Genomic DNA, 27,195 nt, shown 5'->3' with positions numbered 1-27,195 from the left:
CTTCCGCAGGCAGAGCGGGGCGCCAGCGGGAAGGAGTGGCCCGGGAGAAACTGGGTCAAGGGTGCAGGGAGAGAGAGAGAGAGAGAGGGGGAGAGAGAGAGGGAAGGAGGGATGGACAGAGACACAGACAGACACACATGGACACACACGTACACACCCGTATTGTGGGGGGAATGCTCCCCCCCAACACCAGGGCCGTCGCCAATGCTGGCCCCCCTCAAAGGCCCTTGCCAGGGACATCACCCCAAACCCACCAACGACCCAAATGAATCCTACAACTGGTGACCTTGCAAGGATTCCCAATTTAGCCTGAGACAGTCCCCCCCCCCCGGGGCCCCCATCAATGACTCAGAACCAGTGACGTTCCAACAAGACTCCCCACTCCGTGGCCCCACTCACCACCAGCCCCGCTGCCATCTCCATCTCCTCCAGGATGCCCTGAGAACCAACCAGCCTAGAGTGACCCCCTCGCCCATGAATCCCAGTTCCAGCTCCTGTGACACCCCCGCACCCTAGTATCAGCCCCAATCTCCCCCGAAGGGTTCAACCTAAGACGCTGAGAACAAAAACCCTCTGAGCATCCCCCACCCCAGAGCTGGAGGTTAGGGGGGTCGGGCACCGCGTCAGGAGGATGGGAGGTGAGAGGTTGGGCAGGAGATGAAAATCTAGGCAGGAGGTAAGAGGCAGGAGGGAGGTGAGAGGCCAGGAGGCAGAGGAGAGAGGCCAGGCATGTGCGCGTGAGAGGTGGCGCCCCTTACCTGGGTCTCTGGGGCGCCAGGAGGTGGGGTCACGGTGCCTGTGTTCTTGTTCTTCTTTCGGCCCTTGCCCTTGCCCTTACCCTTCTTCTTCCCCTTGCCCTTCCCCTTCCTCCTGGGGGCTGGCGTCTCTGGCTCCACCTGGGGGTGCTGGGAACAGGTGCCCATCAGCTGCTCACCCAGGCTACAGCCCTGGAACTCCTGCCCTGGGCACAGGCGGTTCTGGCAGAGCTCCCGAAGCCAGGGATGGGAACCTGAGTCAGGGCTCGGAACGGGCCTTGGATCTGGGGGAGTTTAGGACGGAAGCGTTCCTCCAGGCTGGAGCCCCCCCCCACTCACTTCCGAGTGTTCGGGGTGCGGCTGGTCACAGCCCAGAAGGTGCCTCTCGCAGGCCTCGAAGGCAGCGCGGGGGTCGGGGATGATGATCAGGTCCTGAATGTGGCCCTGGAAAGAGCGGAAGAGGGGAACAGTACAACAGCACGGTGGGAAGGGTGTTTGCTTTGCACACGGCGACCGGGGACCGATCCCCGGCATCCCATAGGGGCCCCCGAGCACTGTCAGGAGTAATTCTACACCCCGCCCTGTGCTCTCCAACCCAACCCCCATTTCTCAGCCCTGCCCCCCCAGAACCTGGGCCTGGGCCTTTCCCCTCCCCAAGCCCCCTGAGTGGGACCCTCCAGACAGAGAGGGGAGAAGCGCTGAGCAGGACCCCTAAAGCATGCCTGCCGGTCACGCGTCCCTTTGGGGCACAATAGCTCCAGGGGTGGGTCCCCAGAGCGACCCTGGAGAGGTTGAGGATGGGGGGGCCAGAGGGACGCGTAGGATGAGATCCCTGAGTCTCGTGGAAGTGACACATCTATATGACGCACACAGGCACGTGCTCCCCAGCCCCTCAAAACAGGCCAGCATCTGGCCTCATGCTCACCCTCATCACACAGTACCCCGGCCACCTGCATAGCGGCATGCCAACCCCGACTCCCCGTCTGTGGGGGCACCACACCATCCTGTCCTGCCGCAGCCCCCCCATGCCCCTTCTCTCCATCTCCCGTCTCCCTCTATGCCCCATGCCAACTCTCTGGACTCAGGTTGTGACGGATGTCGCCCCGTCCCCCCAAAACCCCTCTACCTCAAAGGCCTCCTCTCCAGGGTCGTGGGTCCCCAGGACGGTGAGTCCAGCCGGGCTGACCGAAGGAGGCCCCCAGCCTACAGCAGGTGGCTGCGGCACACAGTCAATGACCAAGGTCACCGCCACGCCGTCCACGCTGACCGCCAGCCGGTGCCATCTGCGAGGGAGAGAGGCCCAGTGTATGTGTTGGGGAGGGGTCCACCTCCCGCGTCCCCTCCCCAGGACCCCCTGCTACCCATGTCTTTGCTCACCTGCCGTCCGTGAGGTTGACCTGCTCGGGAAGGGAACGGAAGGGGTCCCCGAGGATGCCCCGCGTCGGCCCGAGGGCCAGGCCCAGCTGTCGCCTGCCATCCTGGCCATACACGGACAATAGCACGGACGGTGGGGCCGGCCGGGACCGCAGCGTTGTCAGCACCGAGAAGCGCTCAGGGAGCCCGTCTGGGGGCGAAGGGCAGCTCAGACGGCCCAGCAGGGACCCCCAACACGGCACCCTCCCCACCACTCCCAGGGCGAGATTCCGCGCCCGACCGCGTCCACTCACCCGGGAACAGCTCCCGCGTGGGGACTGCCAGGGAACTGGCCTTGTCCACCGAGAAAGCTCGGTCCCCCTGCGGGGTCCTCTGGGGACACAAGCCAGGCACCTCTGAGACACCAGCCTGGCCCCCCCGGACACCTAGGGCGGCCAGCACATCCACGGGGTCTGCAGAGAGAGGAGGGGGGAGATGCTCAAAGGACCTCAGGGCAGCTCAGGTGGGGGGACTCCCCCTCTGTGTCTGTGGGTCCAGGAAAGGGCCAGCACCCCCGCCCCCACAGCTGTTCCAGCCTCATCAGCCTGTTGACTCTTGTTTTTATTTCTTTGCTTGGTTTTTGGTGAGAACCATAGAGAAAAAAAAAAAGCTGACCTAGTTCTGGGATGAATCAAAGCTTCCTGGCCTGCGCCCCAGAGTCAGACTGTCCCTCATCCCGCTCCACACGCCCCCACACCGAGTCCCTGGGGCTGTGTCTGGGGCCCTGCACCGCCTTACGGGGGGGGGGGGGAAAACCCTACTGGGAGGAGGTCAGTCACGTGTCCTGAGCCCCTCCCCCGGCTCTTCCTCCCACCCCCTCCCAGACCACCCTCACCCCTCCCCTGACCTCCTCCCTCTGACTGCCACCTCTCCTGACCCTCTGTCCTCAGACCCCCTCTTTGACTAGCATCACCCGTGACCTCCCCCCTCCACTGCCACCTCTCCCGATGCTTCCTCTCTCTGACTTCCTCCTCGGCCACCATCGCCCCGACCTCCTCCCTCTGAATATGCCTCCCGGACCTTTCTTCCTTCTGACTTCCCCTTTGGTGTTTTTGCTTTATTTTAGTTTTTGGCTCTTGGGCGACACCCGGGGATGCTCAGGGCTGACTCCTGGCTCTGTGCTCAGGAATCACGCCTCGTGCTACTCGGGAACCCTCTGGGATGTCGGGGGTGCGAAGCAAACACCCTCCCCTTGGACCAACACCCTGCAACCTCCTCCCTGACCACAGCCACCTCGGACCCCCTCCCTCCTACTACCCTGACCTCTCCCTCTGACTACCCCTACCCCGTCTGGCCCCCTCTCCCATTCCCTCCTCCATCCTTGACCTCTGACCTCCTCTCTGTCTGATAACCCCTGACCTGCCCCACCCCTGCCAAGGGAAGGCCCCCTTCAGCCAAGCAGACCCCAGCCAGGCCTTCCCGCCCGTCCCACCCCACCCAGCCCGCCAGGGCTAAGTGGAACCACATGGCCGGGGCCAGGGGGAGGGTCCCTGCTTGCCGGCCCCCCCAGACTGTCCCACTAACCCCCTGACCCAGCCTCCTCTTGGCAGGAGTCAGCAGCAGTTGTCAATTTGCCCATGACCTCGCCCTGGGGGCGGCCGTGCTGACCTCACCGCTGGCAGCGGGGGTCGGGGGGCCAGGCTGGGGGGAGGCCAGGCCAGAGGACACAGAGCCCCCTGCAGTGAGCAGATTCCCTCCCCGCCCTGGCCCTCCTCTACCCAGACTGTAGGGGGGTCTCTGCGGGCCCATCTGCCCGGCTCCACCCCCCAACCCTGATGCCTTTTCTTGGTTCTCCCATCATCTTCCCAACTGCTTCTCTCTCTCTCTCTCTCTCTCTCTCTCTCTCTCTCTCTCTCTCCTCTCTTAATTGTTTTGGTTTTGGGGCCACACCGGGTACCACTCAGGGGTCACTCCTGACCATGCCTAGAGACACTGTGGGGTGCTGGGCAAGTGCCCTCCGGCTGTCCTGTCTCCTGCCCCCTTCTCTCTCCACCTGGATACCGGCAGCCACTTCCTGGCCCCCCAACCCGAGTGCCCCCTAACTGCCCCCTATCCCAGAGTGTTCACTCACTGCTCCCAATCCGAGTGCTCACTAACTCCCCTATCCCAGAGGACTCGCTAACTGCCGGCTCTGTGACTGGGTTGTCCCCAGACTAAGATTCGGGGCTCCCAGGCTCAGCAGACAACAAAGGTCACCCCTCCCCCGCAAGCTGGGGAGAGGTGAGCCCCGTAATTCACCCGGTGTGACTGTCCCCAGCTCCCACTAGCTCGGATTTCCCCCACACACACCACGGCAGCATCAACAAACTAGGGTTTCCCGCCACCAAGCACCCCGCCTGCATGAAAAGCTCCTGACCCCAAGTCCCAGCTTCCGTGGCGGGGTCCCTCCGGGTGACCTTTCGGAAACTGACCGCCCTTTCTTCTCTCGCCTGGCGGCTGCACAACCACACACACAAGAGCCATTGAACCCGGCTGGCGGGGTGGGGGTCCCTGCAGAACCCCACGGCCCTGCCCCCACCGCCTTGCTCCTATGCAGCGGGTCCAGGCCTCAGGAAGTGGGGGAAGAACTCGGCGGGATCTTGGGTGGAGAGAGGGGCGCAGTGGGCAGCGGGTGTTCCTGCAAATCCCCTGGGGGTTCGGGTGGGGGAAGCGAGATTGCCAGGGTGTTCTTGGGGGTTGGGGTGCACGTGCTGTGGGTGTGCCCAGGGCCCAGCGCAGACAGGAGAATGACCCTCTGCAGACAGCCGCCTGTCCACCTCTGTCCACAGGCGTGTCAGCATGTGCTGAGCCTGGGCCGGGGGCGGGTGACAGGCTGCGGCCACCGGCGGCGCTGTCTGGGCGTGGGAACCGGCCCGCGCCCACCTGACCTCGAGTCTGGGTTTTGTGGGGGCTGCAGGTTTTGCAGGGATCTGCGGAAAGGGCCTGGCCTGGGATCTCTCACCCAGAGAAGCCTCTTGGACCTCCACCTGGGGGCCCTGCGCTTTCCGCTGTGTCCCCCCCCACCCCGCCCCGTGCCCTCGCCCCCGCGCCCCCCACCCAGAAGCCGAGGGGCAGGGCTTGGAGTCCCGCCAGATGCGCGCAGCTGGGCGTGCGTCAGCGCTGACTCACCCGGCCCGCGGCCCCCCGGGACCCTTGGGGGGGGATGCCCTGAGAAATTCCACGGGAAAAGAAACACCCGAGGCTCCGAGGCTGGGGTGGGGGCAATTTCCACTCCCGCCCCCGCCTGCGCCCCACCCCGCCCCGCGGGGGCCCCGCCCCACCACGGCCGTCCAGACCCCTGTCCATGGTGCTGATCGGCTCTGGGCGCAAAGGGGTGGGGGGGCCTTGGGGGGGCAACAGGCACAGAGGAGGCCGAGGAGGAGTAAGGTGAGGTTATTTAGGGGAGATGGCGAGGGCACCCCGAATCCCCAGGGGAATCACGGGGAACCACATCGTGGGGTCCACATTCCTTTCGGCCTCAATCTCGGCCACACCCTCAGAGAGGGTTCCCCAGAGACCAGGCAGGATCACAGCCACGGCTCCCCTACCCCCAGATACCCACAGCCCAGACCCCATGCAACACTCGTCCCAGCACCCCAACTCATGCCGTCCACTCCAGCCCCCCCAACGCCCACACACAGTTCTGGCCACGCCCACAGTGGCAGCTCACAGTTGGTCACACCTTTGCATGACCACACTCCTGCAGACACACGCACTCACATTCTCACACACGCACACTCACGCACTCGCGTGCACACATTTGCACACACCCATCTGCAATCAATCACGCACACGCATGCACACACGTGCAAACACGCTCATGCACACACATGCAAACACACTCGCACACATTCACACTCATGCACGCACGCACACGCGCGCACACACACACACACACACAATCTCCGCACACTGACCTTGGGGCCAGCTCCCCAGGCCCCCCCCAGCTGTCACAACCTCCAGGCTCCATAGTAGTTGCAGAGGCGCAAACACCGCGTCCCCAGGCCCCTGCACGCCCCCCACCCTCAGGCCACCTCCCTATCCGGATCCCGCCCTCCGGGGTCCCCAGCTCCTCAACCCTCAGCTCACCCGCCTGCATCCGGGGCAGCAGCTGAAGCGCGAGCAGGAGCAGGCAAGGGCCGGCCCGAGAGGGATCCCGGCCCAGGGGCCCCCCCATCCCGGCGGGGCGCTTGCTCGGCTCCGGGCGCGCTCGCCGCTCTGCTCCCGGCCGCCAGGACCGGCTGCGACCAAGACCCGCCCGGCCTCGCCCTGATAGGCGGAGAGGGCGGCGGCGCCGGGCGTGGGGCGAGGCTGTGCCGATTGGCCGCGAGGTGCTGGGGCGGACCCCGCGCCTGGGCGCCCCACCCATCGGCCTTAGAACTCGGGGCGCCCCAGCCCCGCCCCAAACCCTCTCCTAAGGACAGGGCTCTCCGTGGCGAGTCAGCCTCATTCAAACTTTTTTTGTTTTGTTTTTAGTTTCTGGGCCACACCCGGCGATGCTCAGGGGTGACTCCTGGCTCTGCGCTCGGGGATCGCTCCTGGCGGGCTCCGGGGACCACATGGGGTGACGGGGACGGAAGCCCGGCGGCCGCGTGCAAGGCGAGCGCCCTCCCAGCTGCGGGCACATCATTCAAACTTTTTTTTTGCTTTTGGTTTTTGGACCGCACCTGGCAGTGCTCCGGGCTGACTCCATACTCACTTCTTCATCCCTTATCCGGTCCTCGAATTTGCGTCCAGGTTTAGGATTAGGAATGACAGTTTAACAGAATCTTGCCTGACTTAGGGTCACACGCATCCCCCCGCAAATGGGGACCCAACCTCCTAATTTTTCTCTCCCCCCTTTTTCTCCCTCTTTCTCCCCCTCCCCCTTCATTTTTTCTTCCCCCTTCCTCCCTCCCTCTTTCTCTCCCTGCTCCCCTCCCCCTCTCTCCCTCTCACCTTACCTTCCATGGCCCCTCACTACCAACTTCAGCCCCTCACTGCTGGAGGGAGGTCCTGGTATCCCCACCAAAGCTTCCCCTTCACCCCACCCTTCACACGCAATCCAAACCTCATTCCAGATTCCAAATCGGGGTTCCCAACCCGACCCCCCCAATCCTCATCTCCACTCAACTCCCAGAACTGGATATCCCACCTTCACTGAAACTATTTTTTCAAACACCCCCCCCCCACAAAACAACAAAACCCCCTCTCCACCTTCTGATAAAGGGTCCCCACTGTCCCCCAGCCCCTCTCCTCGCGGGACTCCAAAAAATACCCCAGCTCTTATTACACACTGTCAATTTAGGGGGAGTCAGGGAGGATCCCCGCCTTTTGGCTGGGGAGCAGGGGGGCCCTTCTTCCCTGCCTGGAGATCCCCCAGACCCAGAGACCAGCACGCGCATATGGAATCAGAGGGTACTGCTGCGGGAGGAATCCCAGGAACAGACCCACAACTCCTGGGGAGAAGCCCGCAGGACCACCTCCTCCCGGACAGGTCTGGTCTCTGAGAGGAGAGGGTAGGCCCCGACAGGCCCTAGGGGGAAGGTTCCCCGCTGCTCACACCCCAGGGGAGAATGAGGCAATGGTCACTCAGCCTGAGACTGCGAGCACAGAAGTTCCTGCTCTATCTCGTCTATCCTCTGAACACCCCCTTTGAGAGACCCCTGGTTGGGGTGCACCCTCTGTTGGGGCCCAGAATGCTCAGAGGTGGGTGGGGGCAAGAGTACTGTGGATAAGATGCTCCTTACACAGGGTAGATCAGGGTTGATCCCCAGTGCCCCAGAGGATCCCGCTGGGAGTGATCCCTGGGTGCAGAGCCAGGAGTCAGCCCTGAGCATCACTAGGTGTGGCCCAGAAGCCAGAAAAAAAAAAGAGAGTCAGAAGAAAGAAGGGTCAGGGAGGGGGTGGTCAGAGGGAAGCCCCCGCTCTCCCCATCTCCATGAGACCCCCCGAATAATTCAGTCCTGAATGGAAGCACCCCCACCACACCCCTTTAGGAGCACCGCAGTCGGCAGCCGACACGAAAGGGCGGAAACGGGGTGCATCGGCCCCCGCCCTTTGCTGGTCCAGGGTCAGTTTGAAATCAGAGATCTCTGGGAGGGGAGTGGGTCAGGATGAGGGAGGCACCCGCGGATCGGTGAGAGAGTTGGGCCAGGAAGGGAGGGGGCACCCGCTGAGCTCATAAGCCCAGCGAGGCATTAGTATGGCCAAGGCTGCAACCCAGACAGTGCTTATCTCGGGGTGCTCCTCGGGAATTGGCCTGGAGCTGGCTGTGAAGCTGGCCCATGACCCCAGACAGCGCTACCGAGGTGAGGGGGTGCATGGGAGGGGTGCTGGGAAGGGGTGCAGGACTGCACTCCGGGCAGAAACCCCAGTTCTACCTTCCAGCATTCGGGCGTTTGGAAGGAAACTCAGGAACCCCCAGTGCCTCTGCCGGTGACTCAGGCCTATGTCCAGTTTCCGGATACCCATTCTAGTGGCTGGGGTCACCGCACACAAAACCCCAGAGAGAAGCATCCGGGGCAGCGGGGGAGGCCAGAAGGCAGATGTGGAAACCGGCTTATGTGGCAAAGGGCAACAAGGCTGGGGAGCAACGTGAGGGGGAGGTGGGGGGGTGCCCCGGAGAACTTTATTTTCTTGGAGGTGTCAGGCGTAGTGCTGGGGACAGAACCGGGGTTCCTGCCTGCAAAACCTGGGGTTCTGGGACTGAAGCGATACTACAGTAGGGAGGGAGCTTATTTTGCATGCGGCTGACCCAGGTTCAGTCTCCAGTGACCCATAAAGTCCCCCTCACACCTCACACCGCCAGGAGTAATTCCTGAGTGCAGAACCTGGAGTCACCCCTGAGCTTGGCTGGGTGTGGCCCCAAAACCAAAACCAACAAAACTCAGGGTCCCACTGAGCCTCTACCCAGCCTGAGTGTGTGTGTGCGTGTGGCGGGGGGGGGGGGGGGTTATATCCGAAGGGGCTGGGCTAGCAGGTTTTTTTTGACACCCCCTCCCTCTAGCTCGTTGCAGATTACTACTCCGAGATAAGCCGCTGGGGTGCCCTTAGCTGGCAGGGCTTAAGGGGGCCCTGGCTAGGCTTAGGGACTTGGCCTCCTGCTACCCTGCGGAAAAGTCTCCAAAACGGAGGACTGCCCCCTCCCTCCCCACCCCCAGAAGAGCTTCTGGCCCAGAGTACACTGGGGCTGCAGTCGGCAAAGGGCCGTTACTACTGACGACGAGGCAGGGGAAGGCCCCGGCAGGGCTTCATCCCTCTGCCCACTGGCCCAGAGGCAACAGCTCGGGCTGCAACGGTGCCAGGGCTGCCAGCCAGGGCCTCTGTGGAGCATCGCCATTCTAGGTCATGCAATCGTCTCAGCACCCGGAAAAAATGCTAGCTGGAGGGATGGTGGGTGGGTGAGGACGGAGGAAGGGATGAGGGATGTGGCGGATGCGTATGCTGAACGAGGGCTAATGAATGGATGAATGTATTGATGGAAGATGGGAGGGACAGACGGATGGGAGAAAAACGGGTGGGTGGATCAATGACTGATAAATGAATGGATGGATATATTGATGGATAAAGGGATGGATGGGTGGGTGGATGGATGGATGATGAGTGGAGGGATGGATGGAAGGGTAGATGGATAGATAATAGGTACGTGGATAAATGTATGAATGATAAATGCATAAATGGACAGAAAAATTGATGGAGAAAGATGAAAGGATAGATAGATGGAAGGATAAATAAATGGAAGAATGGATGGACAGATAAATGCATGGATAATAGGTGAGTGTGTATATGGATGAATGAGTGAATGAATAAATTAACGAATAAAGGGAGGGAGAGATGGAGGAATAGGTAGGTGGATGAGCGATGAATGGATGAAGGGTGAGTGGGTAATGGAGGGGTGGGTGGGTGGATGGGTGATGGATGATTTGGGTGGACGGATGGGTGGGTGGATGACGATGAATACACTGACAGATAATGGTTGGTGGATGGATGACCCCGTGGTCATCCAGAGATTAATAAATGCATAAAGCATACTTGGGGTTGTGTGTTGTCGACTCCCAGTGTCTGACCCTGTGCTCTCTGCCTCCTGGTGACAGGTAAGTACACACAGGGAAGTGTCTGTGCCAACTCTGTTCTCTGTCCCCAGTGGTGGCCACCATGAGGGACCTGGGAAAGAAGGGGGCACTGGAGGCAGCTGCTGGGGATGCTCTGGGGTGCACCCTCACGGTGGCCCAGCTGGACGTGTGCAGTGACGAGTCTGTGGCCCAGTGTCTCAGTGACATCCCGGGAGGGGATGTGGATGTGCTGGGTGAGACTGGGCCCCCCTCCCTGACCCCCTTACCCCTTACTGTTCTTATTACCTGAGCAGAATCCCAGTTCAGCAACCGCCCCATCTCCAGACAGAAAAGGGGGTTGACCAGTTGGCTCAGAGTTGGGAAAAACAGTTTAGGGGGAACAGAAGAAGTGAACTTTCCTGGGAAAGGGGTGGGTTCTCACCAAAAGAAACTTCTCCCATATGGAGAAAACCATATGTGGTGTAGTGGGGGGGAATAATCGCCCTGATGAGTCATTTGGGGGAAGTGTGATGAAGAAGCAACTCATGGTCCCCAAGGGGCATTAGAAGGCAGGCGGGTGGGGCTGTTTTGCTGCAATTTGGGGTCATGCTTAAAGGGAAGGCTGTTCCCAGCAGCCCTTCCTTCCCCAGGGCCCAAGGCTCCCCACAACATGTGTTAGAACTATATTTAAAAATGATTCAGGAGGAACCCTGATGATTCAGGAGGGCTTGAGATCCTCATGAAAACCTGCTCCCCATCGTCCCCCTCAGTGAATAACGCCGGTGTGGGCCTGGCAGGGCCACTGGAAGGACTCAGCCTCGCTGCCATGCGGAACATCTTTGACACTAACTTTTTTGGGGCTGTCCGTCTGGTGAAAGCTGTGCTCCCTGCTATGAAGAGAAGACGACGGGGCCACATTGTGGTGGTCAGCAGCGTCATGGGGCTGCAGGGTAAGCTCCAGGGAAGGCCTCCCCGACACACATGCACAATGTCTGACCTTCCCCAGCCCCACGGGGAAGGCTGGTCAGGAGGCCTGAGCCCATATTCCCCCTGAATGCCTGCAGTAGGGGAAAGCTCTGAGATCCATTAGTTATGCCTGCCATGGCACGGCCTTCGCTGGTGGTGGTACAGCTGCTGACAATGGGTCAAAGGAAGCCCAACAAGCCATCATCCCCACCCCACCCTGCACTTCCTCCCCACCCAGACCCAATGGAAATACCAGAACTCTTTTTCCTGAGGCTCCTACTTGCCACCCTTCTCCCACAACCAGAGACTTCTCCAATTTGGACTTTGAAGCGCTGAGGAGAGGGCAGAGATTGGCTAGTGATGTTTACAATGGACCCCATGTATCCCAGGCACAAGTAGCTCAGAGGCTCCGAGGATGGTGCTCAGGATTTACTCCTGGCTCTGCACTCAGGGATCACCCCTGTGGTGCTCAGGGATCTCTATGGGATGCTGGGAATCAAATTCAGGTCAGCCAAATGTAAGGCAAACACTCTACCCTCTTTACTATCTTGCCAGCCTCCTTTTTTAAAAAAACTTTTTGTATAGGGGAGTTTTCTGAGTTGACAGCAGAGGCAGCAATGTCGGGGAAAGGCACCCCAAAAGCCTCCTCCCAACACCACCTGCTCCCACTCCTTCATAGCACACACTGGGGCTGGAGCGACAGCACAGTGGGTAGGGCGTTTGCCTTGCATGAGGCCGACCTGGATTCTATTCTCAGCATCCCATATGGTCCCCTGAGCACCGTCAGGAGTAATTCCTGAGTGCAGAGCGAAGAGTAACCCCTGGGCATTGCTGGGTGTGATCCAAAAAAAAAAAAAAGTGATTCCTGAGTGCAGAGCCAGGAGTGAACTCTGAGCACGGGTGGATGTGACCTGCAAATGAAACCCCCATGTATTCATTGTGTTGGCCCCACTTGCGCCTGCATCCTGATCCCCCACCCCCATTCCATCCCCCAAAGACCCCCCTCCCTCTGCGCCCACCAGCCAGCCCTCCACAGCCAGCCCCCTCCCCTGATTTTGCCAGGGGTTATATTCAACGACGTCTATGCAGCCTCCAAGTTCGCCCTGGAAGGATTCTTTGAGAGTCTGGCGATCCAGCTGCTGCAGTTCAACATCCAGTGAGGGTGGGACTTGGGGGACAGAAGGGGGGAGAAGGGAGTGGGGATGGGGCTCTGGCAAGGAAACCCGGGGAGTGGTAGAGACCAGAGGGCTGAGATTTGGGACAATGGGAGAATTTGGGGGGTGTCATGGGCAAAATGGAAGAGTAGGTGGTCTTCCCAAAACACCCGATGTCCATCTGTCTTCCCAGTGTCTCCCTGGTGGAGCCCGGCCCGGTCAGCACCAGCTTTGAGGGGAAGATCCTGGAGCAGGCAGCGTCCACGGAGAGCCTGGACACAGACCCGGACACGCTGCGCTTCTTCCAGGATTGCTACCTCCCAGTCTCCAGGGAGCTTTTCAGCTCAGTGGGGCAAAAACCGCAGGATGTGGCCCAGGTGAGGGGGGGTGCTGAGCCCCAATATATGATATAGCCTGGAGAACATCCCTGCAGATTCTCCAGGGTCCCTGGGTGCGGGGTGCCCAGGTTGCAGAGCTCAGGGCTACTGGGAGAGAATATAGCAGGGAAGGCACTTACTTGCCTGGCTTGCAGCCTTCCATCTGGACACCCCGTATGCCCGTCCAGGAGTGGTTCTGAGCATCGTCAGATGTGCCCTATAGCACTGTAGCACTGTTCTCCCGTTGTTCTTCGACTTGCTCAAGTGGGCCCAGTAACGTCTCCATCGTGAGACTTGGTACTGTGTTTGGCATATCCAATATGCCACGGGGAGCTGGCCAGGCTCTGCCATGTGGGCAAGATACGGTCAGTGGCTTGCCGGGCTCTCCGAGAGGGGCGGAGGAATCGAACTCGGGTAGGCCAGATGTGCCCTAAAAAAAAAAAAAAGAAAAAAAAGCAGGGAGGTGTTTCGAACCCATAGGTCATTGTTAAGGTCATCGGCTCTGCCAGACCTCCCCTGCGCAGACAGACCAATGCCAGGTACCGGCCGCTGATCGCGCTCAAAGCCATGGACCCCGGCGGTGGCCTGTACGTTCGCATCAGTCACCACCTGCTCTTCCGCTGGCCCCGCCTGCTCAGGTTCAGCATCCGATGTCTGGCCCGCAGCTGCCTCCCCAGTCTCAGGGTCCAGCCCAGCCGGGCGGAACCGGAGCGGCCTGATCCCCCAAACACACAGCCTTCCTGAACGCAGTGAGACTCTGGGTTCCGTTCATCCGGGCGTGGGAGTGTCCCCTCCCCCCACACTGGGGACCCCGTCTTGGCGATGAAGCTTATCCTTGGGGTCGGCTACTGGGGAAAGCTCAAATTCTCAGGTTTCCATTAAAAAAATTAAATAAACAAGGGGCCGGAGCGATAGTACAGCGGGTAGGGCATTTGCCTTGCATGCAACCGACCGGGTTCAATCCCTGACATCCCATGGGGTCCCCCGAGCACCGCCAGGAGTGAGTCCTGAGTGCAGAGCCAGGAGTCCCCCCTGACCATCGCTGGGTGTGGCCCCCCCAAAAGCAAAAGTATTAAAAATAAATAGATTTTAAAAAGTAACGCCATCCAGCTACCGCCCAAACTCACACCAGGGCAGGGAGAGGAGGTGCGGGAGGGAAGGAAGGTCTTGCCCTGCTGAGCACCCCAGGTGTGACCCCTGAGCACTGGGCCCCGAGCAGCGCCCAGCACCTTCCGGTGTGCCCTGTCCCCTCAAAGAAAGTTTTCCAAACAAGAACAGAAAACCAGGTGTCGGGGAGGACGTGGCGAGACGGGGGTTCTGCGCGGGGTGCATGGGGGTGGGAAACGGGGGCAGCGGACCCCCTAGAGCCTCGAGTGGGGTGAAGCGGGTGGCCACTGTCCACTCGCGCGGCTGAGGTCCGAGCGCGTCAGGCAGCGGCGGACACAGTCTCAGCATCCAGCGTGGGGTGGCGGACAAAGGCCAAGGTCCCAGCCTGACCCGGAGGAAACAAGCTCCGGCAGCCGTGAGGACGACGCTCTGCGGGTATCTCCCCCCCAGTGAACCACACAGGACGAGAAGAGCTCTTATCGCGAGATCCAGCGCGAGACCCAGGCAGGGCCGGAAGAGCAACTATCGCGAGATCCCGCGCCTAGAACCAGGCAGTGCGCCCCTGAGCTCGAGATGCAGCTCTTAGGCGGCCGGAGGCAGGGTCAGGGGAGGACCGGGAGGGGTAAAAGGAAGGCGGAGGATGGGTGCCCACGGCTGGGAGATTATTCAGCGGGGAGTAAGTTCCAGTTCACAAAATGCAGGAATGGGTCGGTGCAGTCGTATCTCGAATGCAGCAGACCTGGGTTCGATCCTCAGCATCGCATATGGTCCCGGGCACCACCAGTAGTGATTCCTGAATCCCTGGGCGCAGAGCCAGGAGTAACCCAACCCATCCCTACACACATACGCACACACAGTAGGAATGGGCCAACGAGATATAGTAAGGGGGCAGGGGTAAGTCTCTTAGGGCGCATCTCCCTTTGCAAGGGATAAAACCCAGGGCCTCTCACATGCGAAGCAGGAGCTCCAGCCGCCACTGTCGTAGCCTCCCTAGAAGAGCTGTGAAGTCTCGACTATACTGTGAGCTGGTGGGGGGGGGGGGGGCGTGGTGGAGGGGGTTGCGTGCTTGCTTGTAATTGCAATTTCAAAGCACTTCTGGACGCGCAGAGTCCGGAAAACACGATAATCAACCCCAAAGGTACACTGAGTGAGTCTTCCATAGGCTTAGGGACAAGATGCTCTTTACCAGCAGTTCAGCAAGAACGCCCACTTCCGGGCCAGGGCGATAGCACAGTGGGCAGCATAGTTGCTCCCCGAGCACAGAGCCAGGAATAGGCCCGGAGCACCGCTGGGTGCGACCCAAACACAAGCTCACACAAAGCCTGTTCCTGAAACCCGAGGGGGGAAATAGGAGGTGCGCAGAGATTCTCCTCCAAAGACCAAGAAGCGAGTGGTGGCGCCTGCTTCGGGTCCGCAGTGACCAGCTTGTCCACGCCCTGCCGTGGCAACTGTGCCATCCAGGCTAAGACGTCCTGGGCTCTTCTGGAGCCTCAGAGCCTCCGAGAAACGGCCGCCTGCGTTTCACAACTGACAACAGCCCCAAGGCAATGTGCAGATCGCCGTGCCTCCTGGCCCCTACCGGGCCTTTCCCAGGAAGCCCTGCACGACGGGAGAAAAACAGAGGCTACACATCCCTGCAAGACCTCCCCGGGGTCCCAGGGAGAGGAAGCCGAGGCACTCCGAGGCGCTGCAGCGGCCGCAGCTGCTCCGGGCGTGCCGCCCAGCCCCGCTCGGGTCGCCATTCGCATTCCTGCGGGCGGGGCCCGAGCAGGGCTCGGGAGGCCCCGCGCGCCCTCTGCTGGCCAAGACTGAGCGTTGCACCCGACCGCCACCTGTCCAAGCCGGCTTCAGGCTCCAACCAGGGTGCTAAGTCACTCCGCCTCCCCGTGCCTCAGTTTCCTCACCGCACGATTTTGAAGGGGGACTCCTCGTCCCAGTCCCGGAGTGTCTGCACTTGATAGCTGAAAAATGGGTCAATATCCGTTTCTGCAGTAAAGGGTTTTCCATCCAGAGAGCCATCCTGGCTCCTACAAGACCAGGTAAACAGGGGTGTCATCCATCACACAGCAGCCTTTGAGCACTGCAGGATGTGGCCTCCAAATCAGAATGCCTGGGTGAGTGGCTGGAGCGATAGTACACGGGGTAGGGTGTTTGCCTTGCATGCTGCCGACCCGGGTTCAGTCCACGGCTTCCCACATGGTACCCCCAACACAGCCAGGAGTAACTCCTGAGTGCAGAGCCAGGAGTAGCCCCTGAGCATCGCCGGGCATGACCCAAAAAGCCAACAACAACAAAATTGCTTGAGTGGGTTTCTACTATCACCCTGGCCCATCTCTGCTCCCCAGCTCTCAGCAAAGGCAGCTTAAGTCACAGGAAACTATGAGGCAGGATAAAGGGCATTTTCAGTCCTTCTGGTAGATACATTTCCTCCTCTGAAAATGCCCAGACTGAGGATTATTGTTTGAGAGAATCTGGGACCTTATCCTAGGCAAGACATATCAAGTTGGCTGGGTCGACTGAAAAACAAAGAACCAAACAAACTAGAACCCCATGTGCTTCTAAAAGGCAGTGGAGGGGCTGGAGCCATAGTACAGCCAGCCCGGCACATGCCTTGCACACAGCTGACCCAGTTTCGATCCCCAGCACCCCATATGGTCCCCTGAGCACCACGAGGAGTAAATTCCTGAGTACAGAGCCAGAAGTCAGCCCTGAGGACCGCCTGGTATGGCAAAAACTTAAAAAGCAGCAGACATCACCCACCCCCACCCCCTTATCCCTCTAGTCCTATTCCCTCGATTATTCTACAAGAGAAAGACTTTTTGTCCCAGCAAGCATGGGTTGCGTGCCCCGGCTTAATGTGTATAATTTGCCTTCTGGAAAAGAAACTCAGAGAGCAAGGGCCATGATTTGGGAACAATGAACAATGGTCCTGATGTAACTGAGTATAATTGTCTCCGCCAGGAAGTAAGCACAGTTCCCAGTCTGGGTGCTCGGCCATCTGAAGTCAGCCTGTGAGAGGGCACAACCCCAGTGTCGGCCAGGGACCTGGTCTGCTCAGGCCACTGAGGTCAGGCATAAATGCTGGGGCCGGAGCAACAGGACAGTGGGTAAGGCTCTTGCCTGGCACATGGCTGACCCAGGTATGGTCCCTGGCTCCACACAGGGACCCCGGAGTGATCGCTGAGTGCAGAGCCAGAAGTATGCCCCAGAGTACAGCCGAGTGTGGGTCCAAATCAAAAATCACATACACACACACTCAGGAACACACACACACAACCGGAAGCTGAACTCTCTGAGCCCTGACCCCAGAAACTCACATATGTCAATTTCCCAAGGCCAGAGGCGGGACTTATAGCTCCACTAGCCAATCGTGGGCGCTTTCAGGGCTCCACACCCGCCAGAGACCTTAAACGACCTTAAACTGGGGGAGGGGGAGGGGTTCGGGAGATCACTGGGCTAGGCAACACCCCCTACTCTGAGCCCCCAAAGGTTGATGGGGTCGGAGGAACACTTTTTCATACAGCTGTTTCTGGCCCTCGGGAGGAGGGTTGGGGGGGGGTTGCCTGAAAAGGAAGCACAGGTTCCTGCCCCCACCGAATTTGGGAGATTTTGTCTGTTTAAATATTAACTTGGCCCGGCCTGGCCAAGGCAAACACGCCAGGGCTGGGTCAGATGGAGGGACAGACCCGGGCGCCCCACACCGCCTCCCACCGCCATGGCCCTGCCCTGGCCCCTGGGGCTGATTCTGCTCCTCTGCGGGTACCCCTCGGCCCAGGCGGAACCGCTGTGAGTCTGGGCATCCAGGAGGGTGTCTGGGGGGCTCCTCCGGCCCAGGCTGAGCCTCTGCTGCTGCATGCTTTCGGGGGTCGCGACCCTGCCTCCCCCTCTCATGAGTCCCCACCCCCACCCACCCTTTGCCCCCGTGTTTGTCTCCGGGCAGGTTGATACTGGTGACCCCGCGGGTGCTGCGGGTGGGCACCCCCGAGAAGGTCCACGTGCAGGCCCACCCGGACTGGGGGCAGCCCCCGCCCCGGAACCTGGAGGTGAAGCTCAGCGTGTGGGACTTTCCCCTGAGGACGCGCCAGGTGGCGGAGGCGGAGCTGTCCCTCACCCCCCAGAACCACTTCATGCTCCAGGCGGCCGTGACGGTGAGCCCCGTCGGGTGGAGGGTCGGAAGCCGACGGCTAAGTGGGCGTCGGGTGCCGTGGGGGCCACGCAGGCCACTTCGATTGGGAAGGATCACCGTCCACCAGCTTCTGCGAGGCTTAGGGAAGGGGGTGGGGGCTGTCAGTTTTCTGGCTCTCAGAGAGAGGCTGATGGAAAAGTTTCTAGGTTATTCTAGTCGTCTCGCCCCCCCCTTCAGGAAACGGTTGCTTATTCATAAAATCATGCATATTCACGAAGCTCATGCATATTCATGAGCGCATTTTCTTGAAGACCGAGGTGCCTGCGCGATTTGGTGGCCATAAGCAGCATGTACTGAAAGGCCAGAGAAATGTGAAGAGGGTGTATTTAGGGTGGTGATGGAGAGTGAGGAGGTTTAGAAAGGTCGACTGTGCAGTCTCCATTGTCCGGCCAGGGGTCTGGGGTCCTTCCCAGTGCAAGTTCTGTCTTGAGGGCCGAGAGGTAGGTGAGAGGGTGGGGCATTTGCCTTGCACCATCCTTAGCACCCCAGGTGGTCCCCTGAGCCTCGCCAGGAGTGACCCCCAAGCACAGAACCAGGGGGAAGCTCTGAGCACCACTGCGTGTGGCTCCAAACCAAATAATACTATAAAAGTACGGGTCTGAGTAGATGCTCAAAGGGCTACAGCACATTTGCACGTCAGAGCCCCAGGTTCAGCCCGTGGGTACCACAAGGTCCCCTGAGTCCTGCCAAGGGCAGCCCCTAAGCACCAAGGCAGGGAATCCCTAGTATTCGGGAATAACCCTCGAACCAAAATAGTAATGAGAATAATAATCATAGCAATAAAAGGAGAAGACAGGCCAAAAAAATAGGTCAGAGGCTTTGCTTGCTCTTCTGAGCCTGTTCTCTCTCCATTTTCTCATGAACACACATCTCTCCCTCTTTCTCTCCAAGGCGTGTTCCCCTCCTTAGAAGCCTTCTTGAACACGCAATCCTCCCTTCCTCTCCCCTCACATCTTTCCTTTGCTTTTTGGGTCACACCCAGCAATGCACAAGGGTTTCTCCTGGCTCTACACTCAGGAATTACTCCTGGCGGCTTGGGGGACCATATGGGATGCTGGGAATCGAACCCGGGTCGGCCGTGTGCAAGGCAAACGCCCTACCCGCTGTGCTATCACTCCAGCACCCCCTCACATCTTTCTAAGTAAATTTCTTCCAACTATGTTGCTTCACTATTTGCTGCCTCCTGAAATTCTTTTCTTCGAGGGAAGGCGATGAACTGGGAAAGCGTGCGTGGAGGTTAGGACGGACCTTCCCTTCCTGCCAAGAACGATCAATTCCTTGTTCCAGCCTGACCCCAGATCCCCAGAAGTTGGATGGTGGGGACCCACTCCCACACTATGTAGAACAAGTGAACTTAAGGGGCAGGAGCAGGATACAGTGTGGAGGGCATTTGCCTTGCATGCGGATGACCTGGGTTCGATCTCCAGCATCCCATAGGGTGCTTTGAGCACTGCGAGGAGTAATAATTTCTGAGTGCAGAGCCCGGAGTAACCCCCGAGCATTGCTGGGTGTGACCCCAAAAAGATAAAAAAGAACGAACAAGTGAACTTCAGGTATCTTGGTGGCTGTCTCGTGGGCCTGGTGAAGCATGAGCGTCAGCATGGGTAAGTGCTCAGGTGCTCGTGGGTGAAGCAGAAAGGCGGAAACACTCAGCTGGAGGCCACCTCCCTCGCTCCCCACCAGGTAAAGCGACCTGCGATGGTATCTCGGTCTTCATTTCTCTACCTGTGACCTCCCCAGCTTTGCCTTAATGTCCATAGTCTCTCTTTCTTTCTTTTTTTTTTTTCTTTTTCCTTTTGGGTCACTCCCAAATCTGCACTCAGGAACCACTCCTGGCGGTGCTCAGGGGACCATATGGGTCAGCGAGGATCAAACCCAGGTTAGCCGCGTGCAAGGCTAACGCCCTACCCGCTGTGATATCGCCCCTGTCCCTAATGTCCATAGTCTCCTGAAGACAACGTAGGGTTCTTTGCGTTTCGAATGGCGGCCTTTTTCTGTTTCATTGTATGTGATCTATGCCAATAAAGTTATTGAAATGTACCAAAGTAATAGATCGAGGTCGGGTTGCATACTTAGCGTGACGTGAGAGAGGCGGCGAGTTCGACCCCCAGCACCGCACCCGAACAGTACCGTCAACTCCGGAGCGCTCCCCTGGTGGCCTCCACAGCGCTGCCGGGGCCTGAAATTGAGCCTGCCTCCCCCAGCTGGCCATGATCTTCAGGAGTCGCCCCCGCCTCTCTGAGCACTGCTTGAGGATCCCCCAAATCCAGGCAACCAACAGAAACCGAAATCCGGAGCCCCGGGACCGGCCCAGAGATAGGACTGTGGAGAGGGCGTGTGCCTTGCATGCAGCCAATCCTGGGTTCCATCCTCAACATCCCAGGTGGTCCCCTGAGCCCACCCGGAGTCATCCCTGAGCAGAGCCAGGCGTAAACTCCGAGTACCGCCAGGTGTGGTTCAAAAACCGAAAGAGAGCACAGCCGGTGCCGAATTACAAAAGGCGCCCTCTGCTGGTCGCCGAGCTACGTGGCAGCCCCGCCCCCTTTCTAAGCCGGCGGGCCACGTGCCCGGCGCCACCTGCTTCCAGACCCCACCAAAGCAGAACCAGAGGGTCGCACAGGCCTCTGCTTGTCCCCACAGAAGTCTGAGGGATGGAGGGCGTCTCTCCCCAGATTCCTGAGAGCCTGGTCTACCCACCGCAACCCGGTCAGCAATATGTCATCATCCGGGTCACTTGGGCGTCGTCTGTCCTGGAGAAGCCGGTGCTCGTGGCACCCCACGCCGGCTACATCTTCATTCAGACGGACAAGACCATCTACAATCCAGAGCACTTCGGTACGCGCTCAACGGGCACCTGGCCTGGGGCAGGCAGCAGGTTCCTCCCCCCGCCCCACCAGGCTCCTGCAATGTCCTTCCGGTTGCACCTCCGACGCCCCCCACCCTAGAACCCTCCTCACTGACCCTTTGCCCCATCGCTTCCTTTGTCCACCCTGCAGTGCTCTACCGGATCTTCACTGTCAACCACCAGATGGATCCAGTGAGCCGGCCCATCACTCTGGACATCAAGGTGAACTGTCGCTAGCCTGCCCTGGGAATCCGGGATATGGAGGTCTGAGCTAGCGCCTGAACCTCTTGCTTCCTCTCGTGACAGAACCCGGAGGGAGTCACTGTGTTCAGTCAGAATCTGCAGGCCCAGAAAGGGTTCTTTGTCAGTTCCTTCCATCTCCCAGAGCTCCTCAGGTGCCCTGGGGGAAGTCGCGGGGAGGAGGGCTGGAGGGAGGAGGGCTGGGAGGTTGGAGGGAAGGAGAAACGGAAAGGAGGGGAGGGGGTGGAAGGATGGAGGGGACAGAGGGCCACCTCTCCCCATCTCTCCCAATCTGTGCGTGCACCTCAGTTTTGGGACCTGGAGCATCGAAGCCAGTTACCAAAGTGCAGCCAAACAGAAGTTCAAGGCAGATTTCGAAGTAAAGGAGTACGGTAAGGGGAGGGCAGGGAGAGCCCGAACAGGGATTAAATTGAGTGTGGGGCTCCAGGCTGGCGCTGCCTCAGTCCCCAGCACCTAATCTAGTTTCCTGAGTGCCACCAGGGGTCGCTCCTGAGTGCGGCTGGACATGGCTGGGCGGCAGCCCCACCCCCACCCCCCACCCCTCCAGCCCAAACACCACACTTTCTACAGTGAAGATACGGCAGGGAGCACCAGGCTTCCCAGGGAGGATCTCCTGGGTCACACCTCCTGGGGCAGCTCCAGCCCCCCTGCAGTGGTGCCAGGACACCCAGGAAGGCGCAGGACTGGAGGGGCAGGGAGGGGGTTGGTGGGATGCTGAGGGAGCCCACTCTGCCCCTCCCCACAGTGCTTCCACCTTTCGAGGTCCAACTGAAACCCAATACGACCTTCTTCCACCTCAGAAATGAGGCTCTGGGGGTGGACATCCAGGCTCGGTGAGTCCCACCCCACCCCCACCCCGTGTCCTTAGCATCGCCCCTCCCTGAGGTTGCACAGACCTCGGTTCAACCTCGCTTCCTCTCCTGGCAGAACGTTGCCCTCCCCGTGCCGTGTTCTGGTAGGTGTGCCCGATGAGGGCGCTGAAGCAATAGCACGGCGGGGAGGGCATTTGCCTTGCACGCGGTCAACCTGGGTTCGATTCCCAGCATCCCATAGGGTCCTCCAAGCACCACCAGGAGTAATTCCTGTGCATCGCCGGGTGTGACCCAAAAAGAAAAAAAAAAAAGATGAGAGTGCACAGACCCTTACGTAAAGGAGGTCACACTGGCCCCACCTCCAGATTCTGACCATACTTGAAGGCCCCCGAGGTTGTACAGAATCATGTGTTCTCTCCTCTCTCTCCTCCCCTGTTTTCAAAACACCAAAATCACAGTACCCAACTAAGGACTGCGCCTGCCAGGTGCTGCCCCTCCCACTTCCTCTTCCCTTTCACTGTTTATGTTTTGTTTGGGGGCCACACCTGGCGGAGCTCAGGGGCTGACTCCTGGCTCTGTGCTCAGGGATCACTCCTGGCAGGGCTTGGGGGATCCAGTGGGGTGCCAGGGATTGAACCCACATGCAAGGCCAGCACCCTGCTCATTGGACTACCACTACGGCCCCTCCTCTGCCCTCCTATGAGGTTGCACAGGCCAGAACCTAAAACCCGAAAAGGTCTCCTCAGACACAGCTGTCACCTCCCAGAGGGGAGAATACGTCAGCAACGAAAGCATCTTCAGCTGTTCGGGGACACCTTGCCCCCCACCCCGAGCTTCGCAGCTGTCTCTGCAGCACCCTGAGGTGGTGTGAGCACCTCAGAGGTAGCAGGGCGGCCCCTCACAACCCCCAGGTATATATTCAACAAGCCCCTAGATGGGCACGCGCTGGCCATTTTTGGGGTGCAGCTGGATTCCCGCCGGATCCCCATCCAGAGTTCCCTGCAGAGAGTGGAGGTGACTGAACCCCGATCCCACCCAGCCACGTCCCCCTCCCACCCCTCTCCTCTGCTCCCTGAGAAATCACCCCACTCCTTTTCCCTGCTTGTCCGTGATCAGATCTCCAGGGGCTTGGGACACGCTGTGCTCCAGAAGGACACGCTGATGGCTACATTCCAGGGCATGGAGGACGACTTCCTGGGGGCCTCTGTGTTCGCCAATGTCACCGTGTTCTCCTCAGGTGAACCCCTTCACCCAGCACGACCCGCCCCACGCCAAGGTCAGGACATGGACCCTAAAGAGATCCAGGAGGGGCTGGAGCACAGCGGGTGGGGCATTTGCCTTGCACGCTGCCAACCCAGGTTCGATTCCCAGCTTCCCATATGGTCCCCCGAGCACACAGGAGTAATTCTTGAGTGCAGAGCCAGGAGTAACCACTGAGCATCGCCGGGTATGACCCAAAAAGAAAAAAAAAAAAAGATCTATAGGACCTCGGTCTACACCCACACTCTGTTCCTTGTCATACAAGCGAGGACTTGTCCGAAGGACTGGGGTGGGAGGAGATGTCCTTCCCTGCCCCCCTCAAGATGGACCCCCAAAACCGGCACCCCTGGCATTTCTCTCCCCCATCCCCTGCCCCAAATAAAGCCTCGTTCACAGACTTCACGGAGTTCCCATCTCTCCAGGTGGTGAGATGGTCCAGGCTGAGGCCTCAGGCGTGAAGATTGTCCGGAGTCCTTACAAGCTCAAGTTCTTCCGGACGCCCAAGTATTTCAAGCCCGGGATGCCCTTCCACTTTAGGGTCAGAGTCTGGGTTAAGGGGCTCAGGGGCCCTCTGCACACACTGAACTGGCCTGCCATCCTCCCCCACCCCCTGCAGTTCATCAACCTGAAATTTGAGTTCACCATGTTCCCTAGACCAATCCCAACATTTTCTCAACTCTTAAACCAGCCTTCCCCCCACCAAATACAAGAAGAAAGTGGGGGCTGAAGCGATAATACAATGAGTAGGGCATCTACCTTGCATGTGGCCGACCCAAATTCAATCTCCGACATTCCATATGATTCCCTGAGCACTGCGAGCCAGGAGTCGCACTTGAGTATCACTGGGTGTGGCCCCAAGGAAGAACAACAACAAAAAGATAAAGTAGGGGCTGGAACAATAGCACAGTGGGTAAGGCATTTGCCTTGCATGTGGCAAACGTGGGCTCAATCCCTGGCATCCCATATGGTCCCCCAAGCACTGCCACAAGTAATTCCGGAGTGCAGAGCCAGGAGTAATCCCTGAGCATCGCTGGGCGTGACCCAAAAAGAAAAAAAAAAAAGAGACAAGAAGGTATAACACAAGGAAGCCATGTATGTTCCCCCAGGGGGCACTTTCTAGCACAGAGCCTGAATTGGGGTGTGGCCCAATTCAGGGAGGAAGCGCCACACCCCCAAAAGAGGTGATGGCTCCAGAGTTACTCTGGAAATTTCAAGGTACAGTCAAGCTGTGCGTAGGAGCAGGTCTTGAGGCCCCTTCAGTCCTCCCAGAATGCTGTCTCACAGATTCATTTAGGGTGATTGTGTGATGTCAGATAATGCAGTTGGGAAAACTTTGATTCCTCCAAAGACTCCCGGACATCCTTTGATGCCAGCCCTACTCTGAAGTTTTCCTGCAGCCCTCCACATATCCCACTCTCTCCAACCCCAAAGCCACACCCAGGCCTCCCATTCCCCCCAACACCCCACCCCTTCACAAAGTGTGCCCAGAAAATCCAGGCTCCAAAATGGCATTGTTCACAACCCACACAGCTGTCCCAGGACAGCCTTATCCAGATCACACCCTCAGGAAAGAGAGAGAGAGAGAGAGCAAGGCCATCCCAGTTCAATCCCTGCGCTAGACAGTCCCCCCACCCGCCCCCAGCCAGCCTTGTCAGGTGTGTCCCTGAACGCAGAGCCTGGAATCAGCCCTCCATAAGTACTTGGAGGCGTGGCCCCAAAACAAAACAATATAAATCAAACCAGATGGCACCCCTAGTCCCCACCCCTCACATCACACCACTTCCATCCAGAGCCCGCCCTTCATTCCACCCCACGTTCCACCCCAGCTCTTTGTTTCGAACCCCGATGGGTCCCCGGCCTCCAGAGTCTCCGTCTGCTACCGAAACCAGAGTGTGTTCAGCTCGCCCAGCGGGATCGCTGCCATGACCATCAACACGGACGCCAACTGGCAGCAGCTGCCCATCCAGGTACTGAGCCGACAGGCAGGGCTGGGGGCTATGAAGGGTGGGGGAGAGCGGCTGCAGGGGTCCTTGGGGTGTTTGCTCTCCCGCTCCCCTCCCCAGGTGGAAACGAAGGACGAGTCTCTCCGGCCAGAGGAACAGGCCTCAGCCACGATGACGGCTTTGCCTTACGCAACCCAGGATGGGTCAGGGAACTTCCTGCACATCGACTTGAAGGCTCTGGGCACAGACGTCGGCAGCGTCCTCCAGCTGAACCTCAATACGAAGCATCGGGACCCACACACCAAGGAGCAGATCACGCACTTCACCATTCTGGTGAGAACGGGCCTGGTGGGAGGGACTGAAAGGAGATCCCGCCCTCGGGGGAATCCGATAGGAGGGACTGGAAGGAAACCCCGCCCCCAAGAGAGTCTGATAGGAGGGACTGGAAGGAGACCACGCCCCTAAGAGGATCTGATAGGAGGAACAAAAAGGAGACCCCACCCCAGGAAGATCTGAGGGGGGGGGGACAGAAAGGAGACCACGCCCCCAGGAAGGTCTGATGGGAGGGACTGGAAGGAGACCACACCCCAGAGAGTCTGGTGGAAGGGAAGGGTCTGGTGGGCAGACCTGTCCCCCGTGGGGATATGATAGGAGGGGCTGAGAGCAGACCCCATCCCCAAGTGGGTTTTCATAGGAGGGCTGAGAGCAGGCCTCTCCCATTCGGACTCAGGCCCTATTATTGGAGGGTCAGGACTTGAAGGAATTCCCCACCAATGCAGACCACCATGGAATAACACTATCTGGGATTTATGAGAACTACTTAGGACAAACTCAGTCCAAAAGGGCTGAACCTGAGACACTGTGACCCTTTTTTGGACTGGGCCCGCCCAGGGGAAGGGTTATTTCTACCCTTCTCTTCTGGGACTTCTTTGCTTCCAAGATCCTGAGTAAGGGCCAGATCGTGGGCGCCAGATACCAGCCAAGGAGTCCTGGAAGCGTCTACACCACAGCCATCATTGATGTGAGCCCAGACATGTTGCCCTCCATCCGTATCGTGGCCTTCTACCTACTGCCCCCAGGGAGGACAGGCGGGGACCCTGAACTGGTGTCTGATTCGTTATGGATCGATGTGAATGACAGGTGTATGGGGACGGTGAGTCACACTCCCTGAAGTTGTAAGGCACCTTCATAAGTCAGGGTACCCGCCCAATTGACTGACTCCTGCTAAGGGCACAGGTGGGAAAAGGAGATAGTGTGGCCTTAAGAGCTCAGCCCAGAGCAATAGTACAGCAATAGACCACCTGCCTTGCACTCAGCCAACCTGAATTCTTTCTCCAGCACCCCAGAGGGTTCACAGAGCCCCAGCATGAGTGATCGCTAAACCCAGAGCCAGGGATAAACGCTGAGCACATCCAGATGTGGTTTCAAAACCAAAAGAAAAAGAGAAGGGAGGGCTGAGCCAGGAGCCTGAAGAAGGTTGCACACAAGTGTGTGTTGCTGGAACTTGGTGGTGGAGTTCCCTGAGGCTCTGTATAGAGGATGAATTTGAAAATGAGCTGGGGGGCTGAGTGTCTTTTTTCTGGATCAGCTGAAAGTTGGATTGAAGAATGAAGACACTATTCTGAGTTTATCACCTCAGAGCAAAGTGGAACTGAAGGTCACGGGCAATGCAGAGGCCACAGTTGGGCTGCTGGTGGTGGACAAGGCTCTCCATGTCCTGAACAGCAAACACAAGCTCACACAGAAGAAGGTGAGAGCACGTGGGCTTTGGGACAAGAGGCAGCCTGGAGATTTTGTTCTGTTTCATTTTGTTTCGGAGTAACACCTATTCATGCTCAGGGCTTACTCCTGGCTCTGTTCTCGGGGATCACTCCTGGTGGTGCTCAGGGGACCCTCTGGGGTGCCAGGGATCAAACCTGAGTCAGATGTGTGCATGACAAGCACCCTTCCCGCTGTCCTCTCTCTCCAGCCCCGGTTGCCTGGAAATTTCTAGCTAGAGCCTCAGTTTCTTCAGCTCCAGATGGACAACATCAGGGAGTGGCTCAAGGGGCAGAAGCATTTGCTTTATATATGGGATGCCTGGGCTTGATCCCCGGCACTGCAA

General features: G+C 59.0%; 3 protein-coding genes across 3 annotated transcripts in view; 2 read left to right on the top strand and 1 right to left on the bottom strand.

The window, feature by feature from the left end:
- COL5A3 (collagen type V alpha 3 chain) overlaps nucleotides 1–6,461 on the bottom strand; it is a 32,936-nt gene extending 26,475 nt beyond the window's left edge. Inside the window, exons 1-6 of the mRNA XM_056119918.1 lie at nucleotides 6,237–6,461; nucleotides 2,423–2,581; nucleotides 2,133–2,319; nucleotides 1,882–2,038; nucleotides 1,095–1,199; nucleotides 759–905 (exon numbers count right to left, since the gene is read on the bottom strand). Coding sequence (XP_055975893.1) covers nucleotides 759–905; nucleotides 1,095–1,199; nucleotides 1,882–2,038; nucleotides 2,133–2,319; nucleotides 2,423–2,581; nucleotides 6,237–6,324 — 843 coding nt within the window. The 5' untranslated portion in view covers nucleotides 6,325–6,461. The remainder of the gene's footprint in view (nucleotides 1–758; nucleotides 906–1,094; nucleotides 1,200–1,881; nucleotides 2,039–2,132; nucleotides 2,320–2,422; nucleotides 2,582–6,236) is intronic.
- A 1,870-nt stretch (nucleotides 6,462–8,331) lies between these two features.
- Nucleotides 8,332–13,421, top strand: RDH8 (retinol dehydrogenase 8). Its single transcript, XM_056119698.1, has 6 exons — nucleotides 8,332–8,437; nucleotides 10,273–10,434; nucleotides 10,951–11,130; nucleotides 12,209–12,302; nucleotides 12,494–12,677; nucleotides 13,158–13,421. The coding sequence occupies exons 1-6, from the start codon at nucleotides 8,332–8,334 to the stop codon at nucleotides 13,419–13,421; spliced, it is 990 nt and encodes a 329-aa protein (XP_055975673.1).
- A 4,043-nt stretch (nucleotides 13,422–17,464) lies between these two features.
- LOC130028979 (complement C3-like) overlaps nucleotides 17,465–27,195 on the top strand; it is a 30,603-nt gene continuing 20,872 nt past the window's right edge. Inside the window, exons 1-14 of the mRNA XM_056119850.1 lie at nucleotides 17,465–17,570; nucleotides 17,725–17,932; nucleotides 20,643–20,805; nucleotides 20,967–21,037; nucleotides 21,122–21,210; nucleotides 21,365–21,447; nucleotides 21,822–21,909; nucleotides 22,800–22,902; nucleotides 23,005–23,125; nucleotides 23,571–23,686; nucleotides 24,975–25,115; nucleotides 25,212–25,424; nucleotides 26,032–26,244; nucleotides 26,680–26,841. Of these exons, the coding sequence (XP_055975825.1) occupies nucleotides 17,500–17,570; nucleotides 17,725–17,932; nucleotides 20,643–20,805; nucleotides 20,967–21,037; nucleotides 21,122–21,210; nucleotides 21,365–21,447; nucleotides 21,822–21,909; nucleotides 22,800–22,902; nucleotides 23,005–23,125; nucleotides 23,571–23,686; nucleotides 24,975–25,115; nucleotides 25,212–25,424; nucleotides 26,032–26,244; nucleotides 26,680–26,841 (1,842 nt within the window). The 5' untranslated portion in view covers nucleotides 17,465–17,499. The remainder of the gene's footprint in view (nucleotides 17,571–17,724; nucleotides 17,933–20,642; nucleotides 20,806–20,966; nucleotides 21,038–21,121; nucleotides 21,211–21,364; nucleotides 21,448–21,821; nucleotides 21,910–22,799; nucleotides 22,903–23,004; nucleotides 23,126–23,570; nucleotides 23,687–24,974; nucleotides 25,116–25,211; nucleotides 25,425–26,031; nucleotides 26,245–26,679; nucleotides 26,842–27,195) is intronic.

The sequence above is a fragment of the Sorex fumeus genome, unplaced genomic scaffold (assembly GCF_029834395.1).
Source record: "Sorex fumeus unplaced genomic scaffold, SorFum_2.1 ptg000041l, whole genome shotgun sequence".
NCBI lineage: Eukaryota > Metazoa > Chordata > Mammalia > Eulipotyphla > Soricidae > Sorex > Sorex fumeus.
This window is presented reverse-complemented; position numbering and strand designations above follow the sequence as displayed.